Below are 21,269 nucleotides of genomic sequence, written 5' to 3' on the forward strand. Positions count from 1 at the left end.
CTTAAACTTTGATTATACTTACATTTCACCAGACAGAACTCCACTGTTGTGTGTGAAATCATCTGTGTGACGTTTGGGGCCTTTTTGGAGGTAAACAAGATCTGATAGTTTGGTTCAATATAGAGTTGAATAAAACCCTTATTATGTTCAAAAGCCGCTGCAAAGTGTAAAGAAAACTCTGATAACAGTAATAGACATGCTTTAGTAGTCAGGTCAGACTACCCGGTACACACACACACACACACACACACACACACACACACACACACACACACACACACACACACACACACACACACACACACGCACACACACGCACACACACACACACACAGGTAGACCAACGCTACACACTCTCACACACATTCACATTGAAAACCGCAGTCTAAGCGTGAGATTCAGCTCCAGCTTTGACAGGAAGGAAGCATTTGTGCTGAATGTTATGAAAACTTCTCTCGGGCCTCCAGTCAATGTGCTGATGGAAAAAAGTTCAAACAATCCCTGGCAAAGGAACAAATTAATCCCTCTCTCTCTCTTTCTCTCTCTCGTTCTGTTTATGAAACCACAATATGTCTTTATTCTTGTAAAGTATCGGGGCATGTAGGTGATTAGTTTGGAGTCGGTGGGTTGGCTGTGATAACTCTGGATCTCTGTTGTGGTGAGATTCACAGGACGCAGGAAGCACAGACTGAGCAATATGGATTACCAGAAAGCCTTGGTTTTGGAAACGCTTCAGCTCGTCCGCAGCCGTTTTGGGCGATCCATGAAAGCTTTGGGGGCGATCCATGAAAGCTGTTCTAGTACAAGTTAGACTAGATGTGTCACATTTGCTGCGGCTGCTTATGATGTTGCCGCGGTGCCGAATACACACAAAAGAAGCATTTCAAACGTAACGCTGATGGCAGCCCACTATGTTTGTCCTGTTGGAGCTGTGGGCTCTCCTCTCTAAAAGGAGGTTGAAGTTCCGAGATGTTCTCATTTAGTCATGGCTTTCGGGAGAGAGAGAGAGAGAGAGAGAGAGAGAGAGAGAGAGAGAGAGAGAGAGAGAGAGAGAGAGAGAGAGAGAGAGAGAGAGAGAGAGAGAGAGAGAGAGAGAGAGAGAGAGAGAGAGAGAGAGAGAGAGAGAGAGAGAGAGAGGATGGAACATGGAAATGGTTTGAAGCGGAGAGATGACCAACTGTTGTACACAATACACACACCAAATGTTGTACTGAGTACACACAGTTCACACACACACACATTATCCAATACCACAGAAACAAAGCAGTGGGCGGGATAGAGCAGATGGACACACACACGGAGTCCAAGTAAAGGATATTGCCTGGTTTTGTGAAAACACACTCGTGCACAGTGCAAAAACATTGAAAATAACCATGTTCCATTTTGATTAAACTGACTTCGCTATGTCCTACACACACACTCACACACACACAGCTTGTGGGTTTACATAGTCGCACATGGTTTGAGACAAACTGCTCCATCCACAATGTTCTCCATTGACTTTCCCTGAATGAGGGGTGTGGCTGCCGAATGCCTCCCTCCAGCCGCCCTGAGGACGGCGGTCACGTGACAGGGCAGTGGGCGTGGCCGAGGCAGAGCAGCGCAGCGCAGCCCTTCACCAGCTGGAGCTGTGATTGAGAAGAGAGGAAGGAGAGTGGGAGAGGGAGAGAGGAAAAGAGAAGGAAAGGAAAGGAAAGGAAGAGAGCAGGGAAAGAAGGGTTGGGTGAGTTTGTCTATTTCACGTTATGCTGTGTGTGATTTTTCGTCCCGCTGTGAGAGCTGTGAATGTGAAGAAGAGTGAGAGTGAGAGTGAGGGAGGAAGGAGAGATGGACTGGTGTTGTGTGGCTGGTTGGTGTCAGAAAGTTACTTTGCCAGGTCTCATGTGTTGATGTAGGCTTCAGAGTTTGGCCACATGTTTTGTACTAACATGCTCAGCAGATTGTTTCCTTCCACGTGACTTTTTATAACTTTGTATCTCTCTTTCTCTCTCTTTTTTCTGTCCACTGCTGCCTCCTGCTCCATTGTTCAGCCTTGTGGCAGAGTTTGGGGGGTCAGCACTACTCCACTCTCCCCCTCCACAACACACACACACACACACACACACACACCCCTCCTCCCTCCTCTTCTTCTTTTCTTTCTCCAACCCCCCCACCGCCGCCTCCATTGTGTCTTCAGCTCCTCAGCATGCATGGATAATCAATCCGTGATAATGGCGCTGACCAATCAGGACGGCCCTTGGTGCTCTTTTTCAAAATGTTAAGGTCTCCAGGGTCCATGTCTGTCCTGTTCAGGTCTCCAGGGTCCATGTCTGCCCTGTTCAGGTCTCCAGGGTCCATGTCTGCCCTGTTCAGGTCTCCAGGGTCCATATCTGCCCTGGGGTTCCTCCTCGAGCCTCACTGATCGTCTCGTCAGGCAGGAGTTTTCTGGCTGGTGTTGATCCAGTGCAGGCGGATCAGGCAGCCGCTGATGCAGCCAGGCTGTTCTGACATGATTTAATTTAGGTAATCCCACGTGTCTGCTCCCTAGAGAGCTTGTTGCCGAGTTCATGGAGGGTTGAAGAGTTGATCGGGTCATATTTTCATTTGGAGTGTCTCGTCCACCACAGGGAGTAGAAATAACTTCTCTCTCTGTCTCTCTCCCTCTCTCTGACTCTCTTCTTCCATTCTTTTGTCAGTTGTTTCCAGTGTTTTCCAGTCTTCTTTTCCTGAGCTGGCTTATTATTTTCTTGTGTTTTTGTTCCCTGAGGAACCAACACAACATTTGCAGTAATCTTCCATCTTTCTCAGTGATCACATGCTTGGTTGAACTGTTGCTTCATTCTGATGGTGAAGAAACTTCCAATTTCACTAAACTAACACATTAAAAAGGAAAAAAACATTGGCAGGTTAGTCAATATGCAATCAGAAACTCCACCGCATGCATCAGTAGCCAGGCATTATGGGATATAAAATAAGGATTTAACACAACAACCAATCTGTTGTGATTGTATTGTTCAAAACATTTGATACTGCTAATCCCCCAAGCTCTGTATATCTGATTAACATAAAGCATTATTATGATCTCACACACAAGGCTGCAGTTAAAGCCACTCAGCCTGTCTTTGCATGTTGCTAATCAGATTAGCAATTTAATTAGCATAGATAAACACTTAATCAGGCTGGAGAGCAGCAGGGAATGTAAACATGTTGTGGAAATGGACCGGGGCTCCGTTTTACATTCAGGCAAAGATCTGTTAAATTATTTTTAAGAAACCTTTCATTTGATTTGAACCTGATATTTTGAAATTGATATTCAGGTTTTCCATTGTGGATCAGGTGGTTGTTGTTCCTTTGATCTTGGACAGGTCTCTTTAGTTTTGGCCCATATTTCCAGTCGAGGCGTTGCTCTTTACACGCTCAGCTGGCTGCCCTGAAGGCAACGCAGCCGAGAGGAGGTGAGATGTCATCGTGTTTTACAGTAAACAACCATTCTGCTTCCATCAAATACAGCGTGTCTTTCCTGGCCTTTCATCAGGCGCTGCATCCATGTGTGTAAAATATCCTGAACGCACACTTTGGCCTTAAGTCTCTTCCTGTTGCATGCGGTGATGAGCAGTGCAGCCTGCTGGCTACAGGAAGTGGCAGAGCGTAAATAGTTATCCACAGGGTCTGAATGCATTTGATCATTTCTACAAAGAAAAAGCTAATAACCATCCACGGTGAGATGTTGTTGACTGCTCTACAAGTATGACAGAGGCGAGCGGGCAGGAGAGAGGAACGCAAACGTGTCATTCCCTGTCAGAGGTGACAGACTCTTATGGGGGCTGCCACCCCTGCAGCTTCAGGTTTTATATGATGACTCGTATACAGAGAGAGCTACTGAAGTCTACCACCTCTGGGCATTATGGGGGATGTGACTCATCTCGTCCTGCAGGGCCTCCACCACAGTAAAGGTTGTTGGTTTCCTTCACAAATGCCACGTGGTGAATTGATGACTTGTGTGGCTTCATTCAGTATACTTGCTCATGATTTGATGCTTTTTACTCTTGGATTTGCAGACGTTGTTGCAGTTTGAGTTAACGGTGTACAAGTATGGAAAACATTAAGGCTGCTCCAAAGATACGGCCAGTAGTCTGATTAATTTCCAAACATCTGGAAGCCGTTTTCCCCACTGAGATTTACCCGTTTAGGCCTCTGAGCCTTGATTGATGAGTAATTGGATTCACTCACTGTTGTTTCGGCCCCTTGGCGTGGCTGCGATCACAGATTTCCTGACACAAAGACGTGTTACAAGGACAAAACTACGATGCAAAACTAATTTGGACATGGACTTCATATGCAGCGATCCAGTGTGACAGAGGGATAAACACAACGCCGTGTAAGTCGGCTCTAAACAGCTCAGTTGTTTGTATTTCCTCCCCATTAAGAGCTTAACAGCGCCCAGCGGGGTGTTAAAAGATTCAAACCAGCTGACTCCTTTCCCACTTCATACTTTGTGGTCGCGTGATTTACTCGACCATGAGCCTGCGTTTGTCCTTTTTTTTCCCCCCGGTGCCTGTAGCTCGTCCCGTAGCTGCGGAGGAGCCGATGGCCTGACCCCACGCCCCTTCCATGTTTCTCGTAAATGAGCTTTGAGTTATGGTTGTGGTCAGTCGGTCTGCAGTACTGAGAGCCGCCCCAAAGAGCATCTCTCATGATGGTGCTCACACTGCAACTTCCCTCGTGTAATAAGAACGTTTAACACACACTTTATTACTCAGATTCCTCTCTCAATGATCTTGTTTTCAAATATTGTGTAATCGCCACAATAACCACAATAGAAATCTACTTATTGGTGTAATATTAAACGACTTGGCTTCAGCAAATTATTATAGTGCCCTCTGGTCTTTAGTTTCATACATATTCAGAATCTTCCAGTTTCAAAGGTATTGGGAGAACCCGGTGCCATTAAATTAGGAACACGTGTCGTCCTTGGATACCGTGACCTGGATGAGTGAGAACCTTCACAGGCGAGGATGACTGACCTGCGCATAGAAGGGGCGAAGAGAAATAACTCAAATGTAACACGAGTCCTTAAAATAACACACCCAGATTATTCACTCTTTAGTCAAGCATGTTAACACTCACATCAGTTTATAATCGGTGGAAACGATCTGCTTGTACATTTCTTCACCTCATCCCAAGCAACTGTACTCTGTCATATTTGTATTCAGATTCCTACTAATTCCATTTATGTATCAGATTCACTTCACAGTTCGGCCTTTATCTCAGCACAGACAGTGGAGTCGTGTGTGTATAAACACATTGATTGTTTGTCGCCTTGCCTTGTTATTATGGCATTTATCTCTCGTTTCATCGCTGTCTGGCCGTGTCCTTTGCTGACCTTACACTCAGCTCTCTCTCGCTCCTATGCTCTCTCTCTCGCTCTCTCTCTCGCTCTCTGCCGCCTCGCCTCTTCTCGCTCAGTCTTTTTTTTTAAAGGTGTTCTGGATGGGTCATTATCTACATATACCAGAAGTTTCCGTGCGGAGGGGTGTATTTCAACACCTCGCGGCACCATCTGCTTTGCTCCGCGTCAGGCCAGGGGTCGCATTCTCCCTGGGTCGAAACGAGTGACGGCACTGAAAGATGGAACGGTGCCGGTCGCATTCTTCGTATTTCTTCTGAAGTGCCGATATTTTGTTTTGTGTGTGTGTGTGTCCCTGCGGATGTCGGCAGCTCGTATCCATCAACGGCCATCACGCAGGCCCGGGGGCAGTTGTTATGATAGAGACACGCGTCAGGGTTTTTTAATCACCGTGTTCCTTTTGTTTCAATGCATGGATGTGAGGTTGAGTGAGAGAGATTTCCTTTTGGATGAACGTTACAGCACGGCAGGAACCTCCTCTGTCCTCCCTGCTCGCCCCGGCACTGTAAACACACCACCGTGTTATCTCCCTCACACAGAACAGAGTGTAAGATAAAGCTACAGCTCCCTTTTAAAAACACCAAGGAGGAATGGAGGCTGATGTTCCAGAGATTTCATCCTGCATGGATCCATGCAAGGGCTCGAAATACTGTGGGTCCTTCACCAAAAAGCACTTTGAAGTCAAGCATAAGCACATATCAGGCTGGATACCAGTTATTCACTATACGGGCCTTTCTCTTTGAGTCCAAATCAAATGTCACAAAGTTATGAATGACGGCAATAAGCAGCAGTAATGCACAGAGAAATGCTCTGAGCTCCTGGTCTGATTTGTGGATTTTACAGTTTGACATCAGCGGGGCGCTTATTGGGATCAGTGGTCAGATGCATTGTGGGTTTAATCCACACGCTCTCCGCAGCAGATTTAGTGTCACACCGTCACAGTCGGAGGTGAAGTGGCTCTTGTCTCACACTGCTAAAGGTATTGGCGACATCACTCATCGGCGGGAGAGTGAGACTTTTAAAGAACGGGGGGCCGAGAGGAGGTGACATGTTTGAAATGGGATTGAAAAGAGCAGTAATATGTTCTAATGGTCCTTTGTTCCCCGGATGAGACGTTAGATTCCTCTTATGGGATTCCGGCTGAAAAAGCACATTCTTTACCTGCAGCCATAAAACCACTTCATAAAAATGTGACTTTATTATATTATGCATATGTTCATTCTGTATTCATGAGGTGGATGGACGTGGCTCTAATCTCACGCCGCCCTCTTGTTTCTGGACTCTCCCATCCATCTCCTTCAGACGACAGCAGGCATTAAACTTTATGATCTCTTTCTCAGAGGGGGCCGACGCAGGCAGGGGCCGGTGGAAATGCCATCTCCTGTTTAAAGAGAGAGAGAGAAAAGAGAGAGAGAAAGATGGCGGACAGTAACAGACACGCAGGAAGAGGAGAGAAATATTGCGCCACATCTGCAGTTTTCCGGGCCGGGGGGATTCAGGGTTTCACCTCGTGGGAACCCTCTGTTAAAGAAATAACAGAGCTTTCAAACAGCCGACAGTGTTTAAGAGCTGTCAGTAATGGGGTGTGTGTGTGTGTGTGTGTGTGTGTGTGTGTGTGTGTGTGTGAGAAGAAGGACGGACACGATTCCTCTTTTTTCCCACAAGTTCAACCACCCTCGAGAAGTGACGGGAGAGCTTTTTGGCTTTCCAGAACAAAAGCTCAGAGGCAAAGAATGACAAAAACTTCAGCAAACACAATGAAAATCACTCATCTATACATCAATAGTTCTGTTGATCAGTTCAATAGGTTTGTTTTTTAGTTTTACACTACATTCCCTGAGTGTCATAATGAACCTGAAACTGAAAACGCTATTTACTGAAGTGCAACTCTCTTCTCCTTGGCCTACTTTGGGTAAAAGACTAAATCTCTCAATCTGGTATCTTGGTTTTGCCGTGTTGATGTTATGTCTCCGTGCACCGACGTTGCTGGAGTCTCCTTACGTTGCATCTGCTCCAATCCTGCAGGATTTTCCTCATAATTCATCCTGCTTGGACACGGCGCGAGCGGAGCAGGAATGCAAGCTCGTATATTAAACCGTTGGGTCTTCCACGATAGCAGAAGATGTGAGATGAATCGTTTTCAACCATAATCAACCCAAGACAGATTATGGTCAACTATAAATCCTCCAACACAGACGAGTTCCTTATGTCCTCAACCGCACATTCAGACAGTTTGACCCCTCGGTGCTAATTACACGTTGTGCCTGCCACGGATCGTCTTACTCCGCTGCTCCGTCTCTTTCACCCCCTGTTTTGTTTTGTGTCTGCGTAGCGTAGTTACCGCACTGATACTGTCGGTTGTCGGGGGGCCGCAGTGGGTAACACGTGAAACCCGACTTTCTCATATAACTCAAAGCAGGGCCGCAGCGGATCGAAGGGTTCTTTGGGTTTTGCTCCGGGGGGGGGGGGGGGACACAATGGAGCCTTTGTTTCCGACTTCAGGTTTCGCACGTCGAATATTAAATTGAAACTTGGGAATACGCCTGATGGGATTTTAATGAGTGGCCTGAGAGAGCGAAAAAGGGTTGAGGGTTGAGTTGAGAGCGAGTGCGAGGCGGGAAAAGGATTCTCCCTTACAGCGCTGAGGCGAAATTGTGCTTGGCTCAGAGGCACGAGGGAGAGCGGAGAGGACATTCCATGGAAACACTGCGTTGGGAGATCCAGGAGAGTTGGAGATGGATTTCGGTTGTGGGTCAGTTTGAGGGAAGGAGCGATGCGTGTTTCATGCTTCAAGATGGCCATTATTGGTTTCTGATGGCTAATATTTGTATGTTACACACACACAGGATCGCCGTCTCAACCCGCCCCCCCCTCTCCGCTGAGCTGTGCAGACTTTCAAGGTGAAAAATGGAAATAATCCTTGCCGTGTTGTTGCCATGGAGTCTCCATTTGTTGACTCCTGTCACGTTTAGAGATTGACGCGTCTGTCAGCGGCTCCCCGTTACAGTGAAGACAGCCTCTCCTCTCCTCACACACACGTGGACTTTGAAAATCCATCCAGCCTCGCAAAAAAAACACAACAATGAATCAAACACTGAGCACAGCAATAATCAGAATTTATTAAGATTTCCCTACTTAGACTTTTGAACGATGTCTTTTTCCACACGTATTTAGATTAAAAGCCCCAATGTACTTCCTGCTATACCGGATAAATCTTTCCCTTTACTCTTGAAATATCTTAGAATAAGAACATTTGGGACTGGGGATTATGGTTAATTAAACTTAGAATAGCCTGGCTCGCCCCGCGCTGATATAAACGCTGCGGTTTTGTCTGCTGTGAACAGGAAACTGTACGTCTGCTCCTTTATGAGTGAACTACCGCTGTGAACACAAATGAAAAATGAATCACGTCTAAGATGAAACCGTCCAGATCATTTATAAGTGGCGTGGCGTATTCATCAGTTTTATGATATCTGTATAAATGCCAGTGATGTAGCTTGAATTAGCCTCCAGCCAACTATAACTGCCCTCGTTTGAAGATGAAGGACCTGATCTCCATCTCTTTGATAGGATTTATCCATTCATGCAGAGAAAAAAGCCTCAAACCCGACTCAGGAGAAGAAGAAGAAGAAGAAGAAGCAGCTCTGAATTCGGTTAATCCTTTTGCGTGCCAGGAGACAGGAAGCTCCTCTGCTGTGTTTTTTTTTTCATATTCATCACCGGTGATCCTGGCTGCTTTTGGCTGTGGTTTGCTCTCCGTGACGGAAGCGTTTGAGGCAGGTCAAGCACTCTGATGCCTCTGCTAATTGACGGGTTGGTTCACGGTCAGCGCCGCGCCGGTCCATTTCCTTAATTTTCATTTGAATAAACCCGCGTTCAAAGTGAAGCGCACGTGCATTCCATTGAAGTCTCACCGGTCGGCTTCGTCGGCCCCGCTTTGATGTATCGCTGTGATTTGAGCAAAGGCGGCTCGGATTTAACTGCCGAGGCCAGTGAGTCGTGATATGAGTCGCACCAGCGTGTCTCTGCTCATTTGTAATGAGGTTACTCAGCCAGAAATGTAGCTTTGCTGCGGCAAAGGTTATCAACGTTTTCTTTGTGGGACATCATAACACTTAAATGAGGATCTGACTCATGACGAAGACGCTTCACAGGAGGGGAGGGGGGAGGGGGGGAGGCTGTAAATGCCAGGCCTGTCACTGAGGTACATAAGGCACATAAAGGATGATGTAACCATACAGTGAAATTGGATTGCTGATGGCCGGACGCATTCAGGCCCGGGGAGTGAAAGTGGGGGAGTTGAAAATAAAAATGGCAGTTATGTTCAGAAGAGGAAGTGCAGCAGGGTGGTTTCACACCGGGCGACACGTCTTCATTCTCTCTGCCCACGCGTGTCTTCGTGTTTGGCTGCGCTTATTGATCAGCGAGCCTGGACCGTCTATTCTTAGAGAGCCAGCAGATGGCCCAGAGGCGGGGGAGGGGAGGGGGGGAGGGGGGAGGGGCGGGGATGCTGGCACACTCCACCAAGTAGATCATTTGGCGGTGGACCCAGAGTTTGTTGTTAGCTAATCTACACTCTTGTCAGTCAAGAAGCAGCTGATGCACCCGGGCTCAGAGTGATGGAGTTCAGCAAAGGATGTTGTGTGAAACTCGGTAAACACTGCAAATCACTGGACCTGCAGATAGATCCAAGTACTTCTCTGCTCTTGTCTCACTTCCAAGTAAAAGCACTTGCGAGCGAGGTTTCTTGAGGACGGCAGTGTTGGATCAATCAGCTCCAGCGCACCGTAATGCAATATCCAAGGAAGGTTTGCATTACGGTATTGATTCGACTTGTATTTGCATTATTAATGCTATGGTTTTTACTGATAAAATGAATGTCCTTGCAGGAAGGGAAACGCTCTCTTTGGTTGGGGAAGTTATTCCAAGAAGCAAACCCAAACACACTGAGCCCTCACTGGCTGATGATGAGCAGATGGCTGATGGATTTTCCGATGTTCTCAGAAAAGTTTTAGTTGTTGATTTTTATCTTTTCTCATGTCGTAGCCAAGCCACATGTGGTATCACGACACAATCCACCAGTTAATCATGAAGTGAAAGTGCCATTTGCACCCTGGGAACCTTTTCAGGAACTCAAGAAGTTTCCTTTGTGTTTGGATGTAGGAACAAATACACATTTTGGCACCAAAGCTGTAGTTTCTAGTTCCTATGCCAGTGTAGGTCAGCGGGCAAACCCCACATTGCTGACTGCTGTAAGCTTCCCTCAGACCAAACAGGCAGGAAACGGCACTTTAGTGCACAATGAGAAACAGCAACTGTGAGATTTCCCGAGTTTTGCAGAGCTGCATACTGCATAGGACATATTTAGAAGATAAAGATACCACAGAGACCAGTGGAAGGCGTGTTCCACCCTCCCCTCTCATCCAAATGTGTGTAGCTCTATTGTTTGGCACTGGAGAGCAGAGATGAGTCAGCAACACAGGAGCCAGAGATGGAAGTTAGAGCATGATGAGGGCGAACACTGCTGATTCCTATACATTGCTTTAAGAGTCATTTGTAGCATCAGCATTGTGATTCTCTGTGTGTGTGTGTTTCTTTGTGTGTTTGTGTGTGTGTGTGTGTGTGCTGTCCTCTAAAGTTACAACTCCCACTGCGCTCGGAGGAGGAAGACGCCACACAGAGGAAGATGTCTTTTTTTCTGGAAAGTCTACCCGTGGCAAAACAGGATAACTGACACTGAAACAAATCGTTTCTAAAAACCTCCCAGTGTTTGTTCTGCCTCCTCCTTCCACTCGTCGTCTCTTTTTGTAATTATCCCGAACAACAGCACAAACATAAGTCGTCTTATGGTGTCAGGCGGATCTGAAGGACAAAGGCGTGTGTGTGTTCAAGGTGTCTGGCATCTTCAACTCTGGCTTCTCTGTTATTTGAGAGGAAGAGCAGACCCCAAACGCAGCACTGAGCTCTGTAGATAGGAGGGAGGGTTAAGCCTGGTTGTGTCCTTTCAGTTCCGTGCATGTGTGAGACTGTGTGGGCCTGTGGTTTGGAGTGTCTGTGCCTGCACACCTCAACTTCTTCTGTCAAAGCACAGGAAATGGTTCCTCTGTGCGTCTCTCTGCAGCTGCCTGCACACACAGGCACATCTGGCCCAGCCTGAGCCGCGTTCTGTGTTTACTCTGCTCGTCGCAGCTCTGCCTTGGCGCTCCGTCCTCTTTTAAAGCCGAGCAGGTAAGGCGCCATTTGTAGTTGGCAGCGCTCTCCTGACAAGGTCGACCTGCTTTTGTGTCCTAAACCTATTTTGCCGATGGCGGTGGACTTCACCTCTCGGTGTACAGCTGTGCTCTCTCTCCCCTCACATCTGCTGCTGCTTATTTAACCGACGCATTCCCTGACTGACATCATTTATATGCGATTATGTGGACGAGTCTGGATTATTCTTGCGACGGCCTGCTGCCAAGATTAGGTGGACGCAGGTTGAGATTGATGTCAGGTCGGAGGGGAGGGGCGGCGACGTGTTCCAGGTTGTTGTGTGATTTATTAGTCTAGTCTAGTTAAGTTTTTTACACGGGATTCTAGAAGGAGCTTTGTAGTTGTGGCAGATAGGGGAACGTTTCTCTTGTAACTGTGTGTGTGTGTGTGTGAGTGTGTGTGTGTGTGTGTGTGTGTACGTTTCCCAGCTGGGGTGCTTTGACAACGATGTAAATGACAAATGATGGGCTTCCTGTCTTGTCTTTTAAGAAAGGCGGTGCTAAGAGTCACATTTAAGTCTGCTGTTTCCTGTTTCACACAGGAAATGAGCGACTCAGGTTAGTGTCTGCTAGAATCTTTACTTCTCACTCTTCTCTGCACTATTTCTTCACATTTGAGTCCATTCATGTAGACTTACACCATCACACGCCGTCGCCTCCCTCGTGCTTGCAACCACAGAACTCGCTCTCGCTCTCTGTCAAACTGAAACATAGTAATAACATTTCTCCTCTCCGTCTCTTCCTTTTCTCTCTCACCTTCCTGCATCCCTCAGGGTCAGAGGTCAATCCGAGCCACAGCAACATGTCCGAGTCCGCCAAGCTTCACCATCCCACCCCGCCGGTCAAAGGGGAGAAGACCCAGGCCAGCGACTTCAGCTATGTGGGCATCGATGCCATCCTGGAGCAGATGAGGAGGAAGGCCATGAAGCAGGGCTTTGAGCTCAACATCATGGTTGTGGGTAAGTGAGACACACCCACACACACGTACGCACACACTCCATGTTCACACTCTTTCAATTCAAATACATCTGTGATCTTACAGAGAGTATTCAGTCCCTTTTAACTTTTGCCGCATCTGTTATTGAAGGTATTCTCTGCTTTTGATCCAAATCTGTGGTATGCTGTGAAGATAACAGCTCCGTTATCTTTGAATCCAGCAAGACTGCTCTTGAGCTGCTGGAGGGAGAGTTTATACTTACACACAAGATGGCAACCTATCCTGTGTTTGTTTGAGGCTAGGCGCGTGTTCTCCAGTCAATGTCGCACAGTCACAAGTTGCGCAAATTGTCGTTTTGTCCCGTCAGCAGAGCAGCGACGGTGACGTCATCAGAGCTGCTTTAGTTTGAAGCGGAAGCTGCTAAAGTACTAATCTCAATTCATTTGTGAACCTCTTCAAATGTCACCGTCTTTGTTTACAACCCTGAAGGTGACTGACACACACACACAGTCATGAAAACAGGACCTCACACACTTCATACACACTTACTGTAGAACTAACAACAACATTACATTTGTCATGAAACCTCTCATCAGCCGTCCTTTGATGCGGGCACAACACCAGTGTGTGTTTGCATGTGTGCCTTTACATCAGTTTGTCGTGCTGTCGAGCCGACCAGCATGGGGCCCTCCTCGTTGTGCCTCCATGATGATGAACACACACACTTGAGTGGATAAAAGGAGGCTGTCACGCAGAGATGGGGACATAATGATGCCGATTACTCTGACAAACTGAAGCACACACTCCTCAGGCAGCACTCGCACTCCTTTAGAGAGCACCAACATGCCCAGCAATTAGGTGCCACCGTCACGTCGCAAACACACACACGCAGCCACACACTCTACTGTTCATACCTGCATTTACATGTGAGCACTTAGCCGCATATAGAATAGAAACAAGTACATGTATTTGCTTTATGCATGATACCAAATGTGTACACAGATACTGATTGTATGTGTGTGTGTGTGTGTGTTGTGCATGTCAGCACAGCTCCGAGGAGACACCCCCCCCCCCCCCTCCCTGACAACAGCGTATTGCATAAGGGCCGTTACTGTTTATCACAAGAGGACGGCAGATTTATAAGTGGAATGGAATTAAGGAAGTGAGCAAGAGAGGGCGAGAAAGTGCTGAAGCTGCAGTTTGAACGTGTGAATGTTTACATGTAGAAACAAATAAAGTCAATGTTCCTTAAAGCTTTCATCTTTCCTCAGACATGTTTATCACTACAGTCGCTGGCAGCCTTTGCTCCACTGCCTAACACCGACATGTGTCCACTTGTTTCCAACTCCAACTCCTCAAAGACCACATTAACTTTTACAGGCGGACGCTTTAATGTTAAAGTTATGAGATGACAGACGAGGAGAAGAGGAGGGATGAAGAAGGGTTTGAAACATGAGAGACGTTTTTGTTAGTTAAATATTTGTCACTCGGGTGGTTACAGAGGATGTGAAAGGTTACAGCAGCTGTCGTCATGGTTCTGTCCCCCGAGGCCTCCTGGATGAGATGAATTTCCCTAAACGCTGCCCTCGGCCCCCTGACCTTTGGATACCCACCGTGTGTGTGTGTGTGGTAGAAAAGACATCCCTTGGTGGCTCTCACAGGGCCCGGCAGCTTGGCATGGCCACACACACCACCATGATGCCCACAAGCGGTGCAGGGAGAGACTTGAGAGAGGCTTGCGAGTTAGTGTGTATGTGTGTGTGTGTGTGTGGTCCATACATCTGATACATCTGTCCTATTGGCCTCCACAGCTTGCTGGTCTGACCCCAGCAGCTGTCCTGCTGTTGTCATGGTCGATTAACAAACGCACATACACACACACACACACTCACTCTTCACTCTCTAAATCCATACATTAGGGCTGATGTCATGTGCATATACGATGTCACTCCTCAGGGTGAGAAAATGCCTCAGAGACATATTGTGTTTAAACTGAATGAGGCTTTTGTCTTCAGCTGCTGTGACTACCTAGAGTTTCCCGCAAACGTACATGTGCTGTGTCTCTAACTGTTCCTTGTGTGCGTGTGTGTGTGTGTGTGTGTTACCCCGAGCAGGACAGAGCGGTCTGGGAAAGTCCACTCTGATGAACACTCTATTCAAATCCAAGGTGAGCCGGAAATCGGCGCAGCCCAACCCGGAGGACAGGATCCCCAAAACCATCGAGATCAAGTCCGTCAGTCACGGTTCGTAACGTGTTTTGTTCTCATACATCACTCTACCTTTACATTCAACACAGAAAATAAACTGGTGATGATTGCTGTTCCCCTCTTTTCCGTGTGTAGACATCGAGGAGAAAGGAGTGAGGATGAAGCTGACGGTAATCGACACTCCAGGCTTTGGGGATCAGATCAACAATGAAAACTGGTGAGTGATTGTTGCTTTGTAAACCTCAGTAGCTTTTTTTGGAAAAGTCCCTTCTTCAGTATCGCAGAGAGACGCTGATAGAAACCGAAGCAAATGCCGTGTGTGTGTGTGTGTGTGTGTGTGCATATGTGCGTGTGTGTCTTTAAATTTCTGCGGCAAAAAATTCCACACCACTGCATTTTTTTGTGTGTGTTGTTCTTACTGTATAGGTCATGGCCAGAGGGTGGAGACAGGGTGGTCTGTTTGTCTGATTTGATTTAATGTAAGCGGTAACTCTGGGATTAAGCGTCTACACGAATTAAAGTCGATACGCAATCCATTTTTTATGAATACAAATGCGGGTAAAGTGCAGAGCGTTGGGTTCGTGCATTCCCAGCGATGCCCACAACTTACACTGAATGGCGTTTGAACCCTCGCCGGGCCCCAACAGTGCATATTAGGCTGAACTGAATGACAGGAAACCCCACTTCCTGCCTTCACCACCGTCTGATCCAAACCTGCACCGTGCTTCTACATCCTACTTCCTCTAAAGCAGATGGCAGATATCAGGTTGCTGAGAGAACCTGAGTAACAGCAGAGATTAGAATCAAGACTAGAATCAAGTGAATCATATGCGTGGTGACCTGACAGTGGAAATGGCCTCAAAATCATTTTTAACCCTTTATACTCCGCCTTTGACCGAACTGATTGGGTTCAACCTGCATACATACGTCTCTACTTTCAAAAAGTAAAAAAACGTTCAGCTTTAAAACGTTCCAATTTTCTAATTTGGCGTAAATTGAGCCTTTCCTCATAAAGTTAGTGATGTTTTGCAGCCATGGTCCTTCGGCACTGGGACTGAGTGCAGGCTGAGCCCTAGTCTCATGACTGGAGCCACTGAACTCTAGAAATCTGGAGATATTATTCAATTATATCAAACAGAAAGTTGTTGAGGAGTAATGCACACTGTAAGATGATTTTCCCTCCTGGTGTTGCTGTTTTCTGCATTTTATTTTATACCTCGTCTCCAGCCTCTCCTCACATCACATGCTGCTGATACACCATGAAAACAGACACTGCCCTCCGGTGGCTCAGCTGGGTCTATCAACAAATAACAACTGAGTGCCTTAAACTGAGAGCCTCAGCTTCTATGCAACGAACACACTCACCACAGTGATGATGGCTTTAAGGTTGGAGATATATTTAAACACTCCACAAAACCCCCTGCACAGGACCGATCAGAGTTTAGAGGGTTAAACCCTGGAAACACGTGAATCAACAAGACCCACATGCATGTCTGAACATTTCCCTTCCTTCCTCCTTCTCTTCTTGTCAGCTGGAAGCCAATCATGAAGTTCATCAATGACCAGTATGAGACCTACCTGCAGGAGGAGATCAACATCAACAGGAAGAAGAGGATCCCAGACTCCAGGGTTCACTGCTGCATATACTTCATACCTCCCACAGGCCACTGGTGAGAAACCGAGGCACAGACACACACCGTCTGTTCGCCCCACATTTTGCTCCACAGCTGCAGAGACCATCGGGCCATGTGGGATTCTCCTCTAATCTCGTCTGTCCACAACTCTTTAACCACTTCTATCTCCGGCTCGTTTTCCTGTCTGCTCCTCCGGTGACCACATGTGGAACTCATTGTGACCTCAGAGACACCCGAGGTATCAGTCGGAGAGTCAGATTTCACAAAGACACTAGAGTCTGTCGCTCTCTCAGACTGAGACGTGTAATGGAGCCAGTCAGGGAAACGTCTGAGGAGAGTTTAGGAGTAACTGCAGTAAACTACAACTTGAAGTACGTGTATCAAGTTACTGCTGCATCACAGGTCTGCTTTTGATTTTAAGGTGGAGGCTTGTATCATTTTTCATCATGTTTACTGTTGTTGACAAGATGGATGAGATTGAAAATAGCCCACAGATGCATTTCAAACAGGATTCCACATGCTGGTAAACGGGGAACTAACGCAACTAACATTTACTGGCACTGAAGTTATTTGTCCTAATTGAAACAGAAAAGGGGAACGGAAAGGATCAAAGTTTGTGTAAATGATGCAAATACAGCAAAGCCGTTGGAAGGTTACCAGTAATGATGCTGAAACTTGGCACAACATGTGTCAGGGGGATTTTAATTGATGAAAGGTCCGTGTCCTAAGTGTCCATACAGTGTCTTGGCAGAGTGCTCGTCTCTTGAGTAAATTGTCAGGTGGAGGCTGTTTGCTCCACTTTCCTAATGTCTACATAACACAAACCACATCAGTCCACATTGCTTTGACAGTCATTAGAGCAATTTTCTCCAAGTCTACTCTGTAATTTGTAAGATTGAACCGTGATGAGTTGTGTGTCCTCATGTGCACCTTGGGTGAGAGAGGACGCGCAGAGATTCAACAAAGATCAACACATTATACACACATACACACACACACACTATACACAGCTTATACAGGCATGTGCTGGTTTACAAACACAACAAACATGCTCGCACACAAAATGTAAACGTTCTCTCTGGTCCAGCAGCCACCTGACCGCATATCTCAGTGATCCACTTCCATGTGCTGCTTAACATTTCTGTGCACCATTAAGTCGACAGCTGTCCACTTCAACAATCCGTGTGTGTGTGTGTGTGTGTGTGTGTGTCCCACTGTTTGACAGACCCCCTCATCGTCTTCTCATGTCACCCCAGCTGCTGCTCGGAGTGGAGTGAGTGCGCATGTTTGTGCGGGTTTGTTTGCTTGTTAATGTGATGGGAAACTCTAAAGGTGTTAAGTGTGCGGTTGTATCTCAGCTCAAGTATAGCTGTGTGTGTGCGTTTGTGGGTGGGTGTGTGCGTGTGCGTGTGCGTGTGCGTGTGTGTGTGTGATCCAGGTCATTATGTAGACCCTCTGCACAAAACATGATCCAAACCCCTCTCTCTGCAGGCCACATATGTTTCAGTGCATTATACATAAAACACACACACACACACACACACACACACACACACACACACACACACACACTATATGCACATTAAATGCATATACAGATTTTCAAGCATATGCTGCTGTCAGATGCAATGAGCGTGAATGGGAATCACGCAGACCTACATGCAAGCAATCAGACATGCGCTGAGAAATCTATTTGGTCGCACGTCTTCATGCTTAAACCAACACAACAGTCAAAGTTTGACAACATCACCACAATCATGACCCTGGATCCTGTGTGTGCTTTTAGTCTTATGTTGTGAGGCGTTTTGCAGAGAAGTTTTATATTTATCAAGCCTCTCATGTGTTTTGCGTGTCAGCGATTTGCCGGTGCGTCGCTCCTGTGGTCTGATATAGATGAACGGCGCTCGCTGATGCACAGCGCCGTCTTGGCAGCAGCATCCATTTGTGATGATGATAAAGTCGGAGGCGCTGTTTTCCCTCCAGGCAGCCCTGTTGTTACCTCATTTAACATTCTCCTGAGAACAAGAAGGCTGCACTCTGACTCTCATCAGCCTAATGCTGGTTTCTGATCTATTACACAAAGTGGAGCGAGAGCGATCTGTTGGTCGTCCACAGAGGAGCTCTCCGAATTGTAAATCATGGCACAATACCTACTCAGTTTGTATGCCTGCTGTGTTCTTGCGAGCAGATAAACAGGATGATTTGTGCGTGTTTATGCAACCGTGAAAGAGTTAATCTGTGCGTGTGTGCGTTGTCATTGTATCCATTTAGCACATGTCCTTATGCTCATTCATGCAGAGGCCAGAGTTCTTAAGTTTATTATCTATATCTGTAGTGTAAGAAGAAAGCTTATCAAATCCAGCTTTTCCTCTCTTTCTTTGATCGCTGTCTTTTCTCCGTCTCTGCAGCCATACCACACATGTCCGTCGCCCACCAGTGTGACAGATTCATAAAAATGTAACACACTCCACCTCTGTTTGTACGCACGGCTAACTATGTCAGCCCATCTGCCGGCACATTTGTGCTACTCTGTTTCCTCTCTGTTGTTCTCTGTAACACATGCTCCCCACGCGTTTCATCCTATATTCACGGCGACGCCCCTGTCAGTCAGCCAGCTCGGCTCCAGCTGCCCCTGGCTCTTTGAACCAGGCCCGGCTTTGGCTTGGCTGGGGCTAATTGGAGGGCAGATCAGGGCGCATGAGGGGAATCTGCAGTATCTGAAGGCTCCGCGGAGACAGGGGAGCTTTGCAGAGCAGTGGGAGAGGAGAAAGGGTGGGGGAACAAAGCAGAGACGGAGACCGAAACAAGAGCAGTGCTGATTTCCCAGGAGCAATCATCTCACAATTTCGAGAGGAATAGAAAAACCTCTATCTTAATATGTTTGTTCAGGATCACTTTGAGTTACATTAAAAAAGGAAGAGGAAGATGCAGCAAACAGATTCAGATTCACGGTTCAACTTCAAATTCAACAACTAAACACTTCTGCAGTTTACTGAAGTCAAACCATGAGAGAGAATAAGAGTTTAGTATATGCGATTGAATGAAGAAAGACAACAACTGTTTCTGTATCTTTATGTCTTTATTGTGCCGCATGTACTAGAATAGATCATTATTGCCCTCTAGTGGTAGGCCTGTTAATTACATTGATATCAAAGGAATCCATAATGGAGTGTCGTCTCTGGTCCCACCATACAGAAAAGTGTGCATTTTGTTGTTGGAGATGTTTGAGTGACGTTAATCCCCGTCCTCTCTCTGTCCTCTGCAGTCTGAGGCCTCTGGATGTGGAGTTCATGAGGCGTCTCAGTAAAGTGGTCAACATCGTCCCCGTCATCGCCAAGGCCGACACGCTCACCCTGGAGGAGAGGGACTTCTTCAAACAAACGGTGAATTTGTGGACTGATGTTAATGTGGAATACTTGAGTGTTTGCCTAAACGCAGCTGCAGTAATCTGTACCAGCACGCAAGTACATTTAAATATAGATGGATGCAGTCCGTCAGATTTGAGACATACACACACACACACACACACACACACACACACAGACACACACACAGACACACACACAAGGCATTGCCAGGCATCACAGACAAAAAGCCATCTGGGTAAACCCACACAGCAGCCATCCTGGGAAGTGCTGTGTCATCTCCGTATCCGTAACACTTCTAAAGTCAGAAGGACGTATTTATGAATTATATATTTCAAGTGCTCTGCAGCTCCTTTTTTAGACGGGGAACCTCTGCCCAGTTGCCAGGCCAGCAGGCTAGCCCTTCATTACCAGTGAAGTATAGAGAGAGAGAGAGAGAGGGAGAGAGGGAGAGGGGGAGAGAGAGAGAGAGAGAGTCAGCCAAGTCTGGAGAAGTCTGGAGCGTGTGGTACATGAAAGACACGACCACACGCCTCACATGAGTACAATTAAAGAAACCAGAAAACTGCACGTTGGTGGTAAACGATAAATATTCATAACTTTCTGCACTTAAACCCAAGTTCGTCTCGTCTCAATGGAAACTTGTGGGACTATTGTTGTTTGTAGCGTGCCGTTCCAGAGTCCTAACGACAGCAATCAGCTTCCAGGCGACAGCTCTGTTGTGGCCCAAAATTTCTCCCACTCCCGCTTGATCTTTGTATCACGCAAGTTCCACAAAAAAAAGGCCCCGAATTACAGACCGACCATCCAACTTCACTGAGAGAGGCCCCTTCCAATCTGTATGGAGTCAAACTGAGGCCTGGGCTTGATTGGAACACTTTGTATGAGAGCAGATATTTATGTAGTCTAATAGCAATTTGCTGCCATTGTGACCGCTGGACTTCTTTATTAGTAACGGCGCCATCTACAGTCACTTTTTACTGTAACCTCGAAGTCTTCAAGAGCCGCTCTTCTCCACACATGCTCTGCTCCAGCTTGCCTCACTTCCTCTGAATGTTTCTGTTGGATAATGTCATATCCACAGAGGGCAGACAGCCACCTGGTCTCCTCCGTCGCTCCCTTTATCTCTCCATTCCTCCTACTCTGCGATTGCGGTTCACAGAGGAGAAAGTGCGATGGGAGTCTTGGCTACCGTTACCCCCCCCCCCCCCGATGAATGTATCGTATCCAATAGGAACAAAGCAGGGAGTGGACCGCAGCCTGGCAGAGAGGGAACGCCGTGGGGCTTGTAACTAGATTGTTTTGGTTGGCCGCACATGCTCCGCGTGACCCTGAAAATTATTGACTAAAAGCCTCTCGTGCCAATTTTTTTTTCCACGTCTCCCTGCAGCAAGTTGACATGCAAACAGAATAAGAGCTTTTTTATTAGATGCTGAGCCCGTGTGTGTCCAGCTGTGTCGCTCGCATTCCCCTTAACCAACAACTGATGTGG

The 21,269-nt window shown here is 46.9% G+C and overlaps 1 protein-coding gene across 8 annotated transcripts in view; it reads left to right on the top strand.

The window, feature by feature from the left end:
• Positions 1 to 21,269, top strand: part of septin9b (septin 9b) — a 63,575-nt gene that overhangs the window by 37,137 nt on the left and 5,169 nt on the right. For 4 of the 8 annotated variants that reach the window (XM_076170243.1, XM_076170245.1, XM_076170242.1 and 1 more), the window contains 5 exons: positions 12,408 to 12,593; positions 14,686 to 14,814; positions 14,914 to 14,995; positions 16,311 to 16,448; positions 19,678 to 19,795. In XM_076170243.1, the coding sequence (XP_076026358.1) occupies positions 12,408 to 12,593; positions 14,686 to 14,814; positions 14,914 to 14,995; positions 16,311 to 16,448; positions 19,678 to 19,795 (653 nt within the window). Of the gene's footprint in view, positions 1 to 1,611; positions 1,724 to 11,368; positions 11,615 to 12,124; positions 12,193 to 12,407; positions 12,594 to 14,685; positions 14,815 to 14,913; positions 14,996 to 16,310; positions 16,449 to 19,677; positions 19,796 to 21,269 lie in introns of those variants that run through there. The other 4 variants (XM_076170247.1, XM_076170248.1, XM_076170251.1 and 1 more) reach the window with 4 other exon arrangements.

The sequence above is a fragment of the Genypterus blacodes genome, unplaced genomic scaffold (assembly GCF_046128005.1).
Source record: "Genypterus blacodes isolate CSIRO-AG114 ecotype Tasmania unplaced genomic scaffold, CSIRO-AGI_Gbla_v1 ptg000216l_1, whole genome shotgun sequence".
Taxonomy (NCBI): Eukaryota; Metazoa; Chordata; class Actinopteri; order Ophidiiformes; family Ophidiidae; genus Genypterus; species Genypterus blacodes.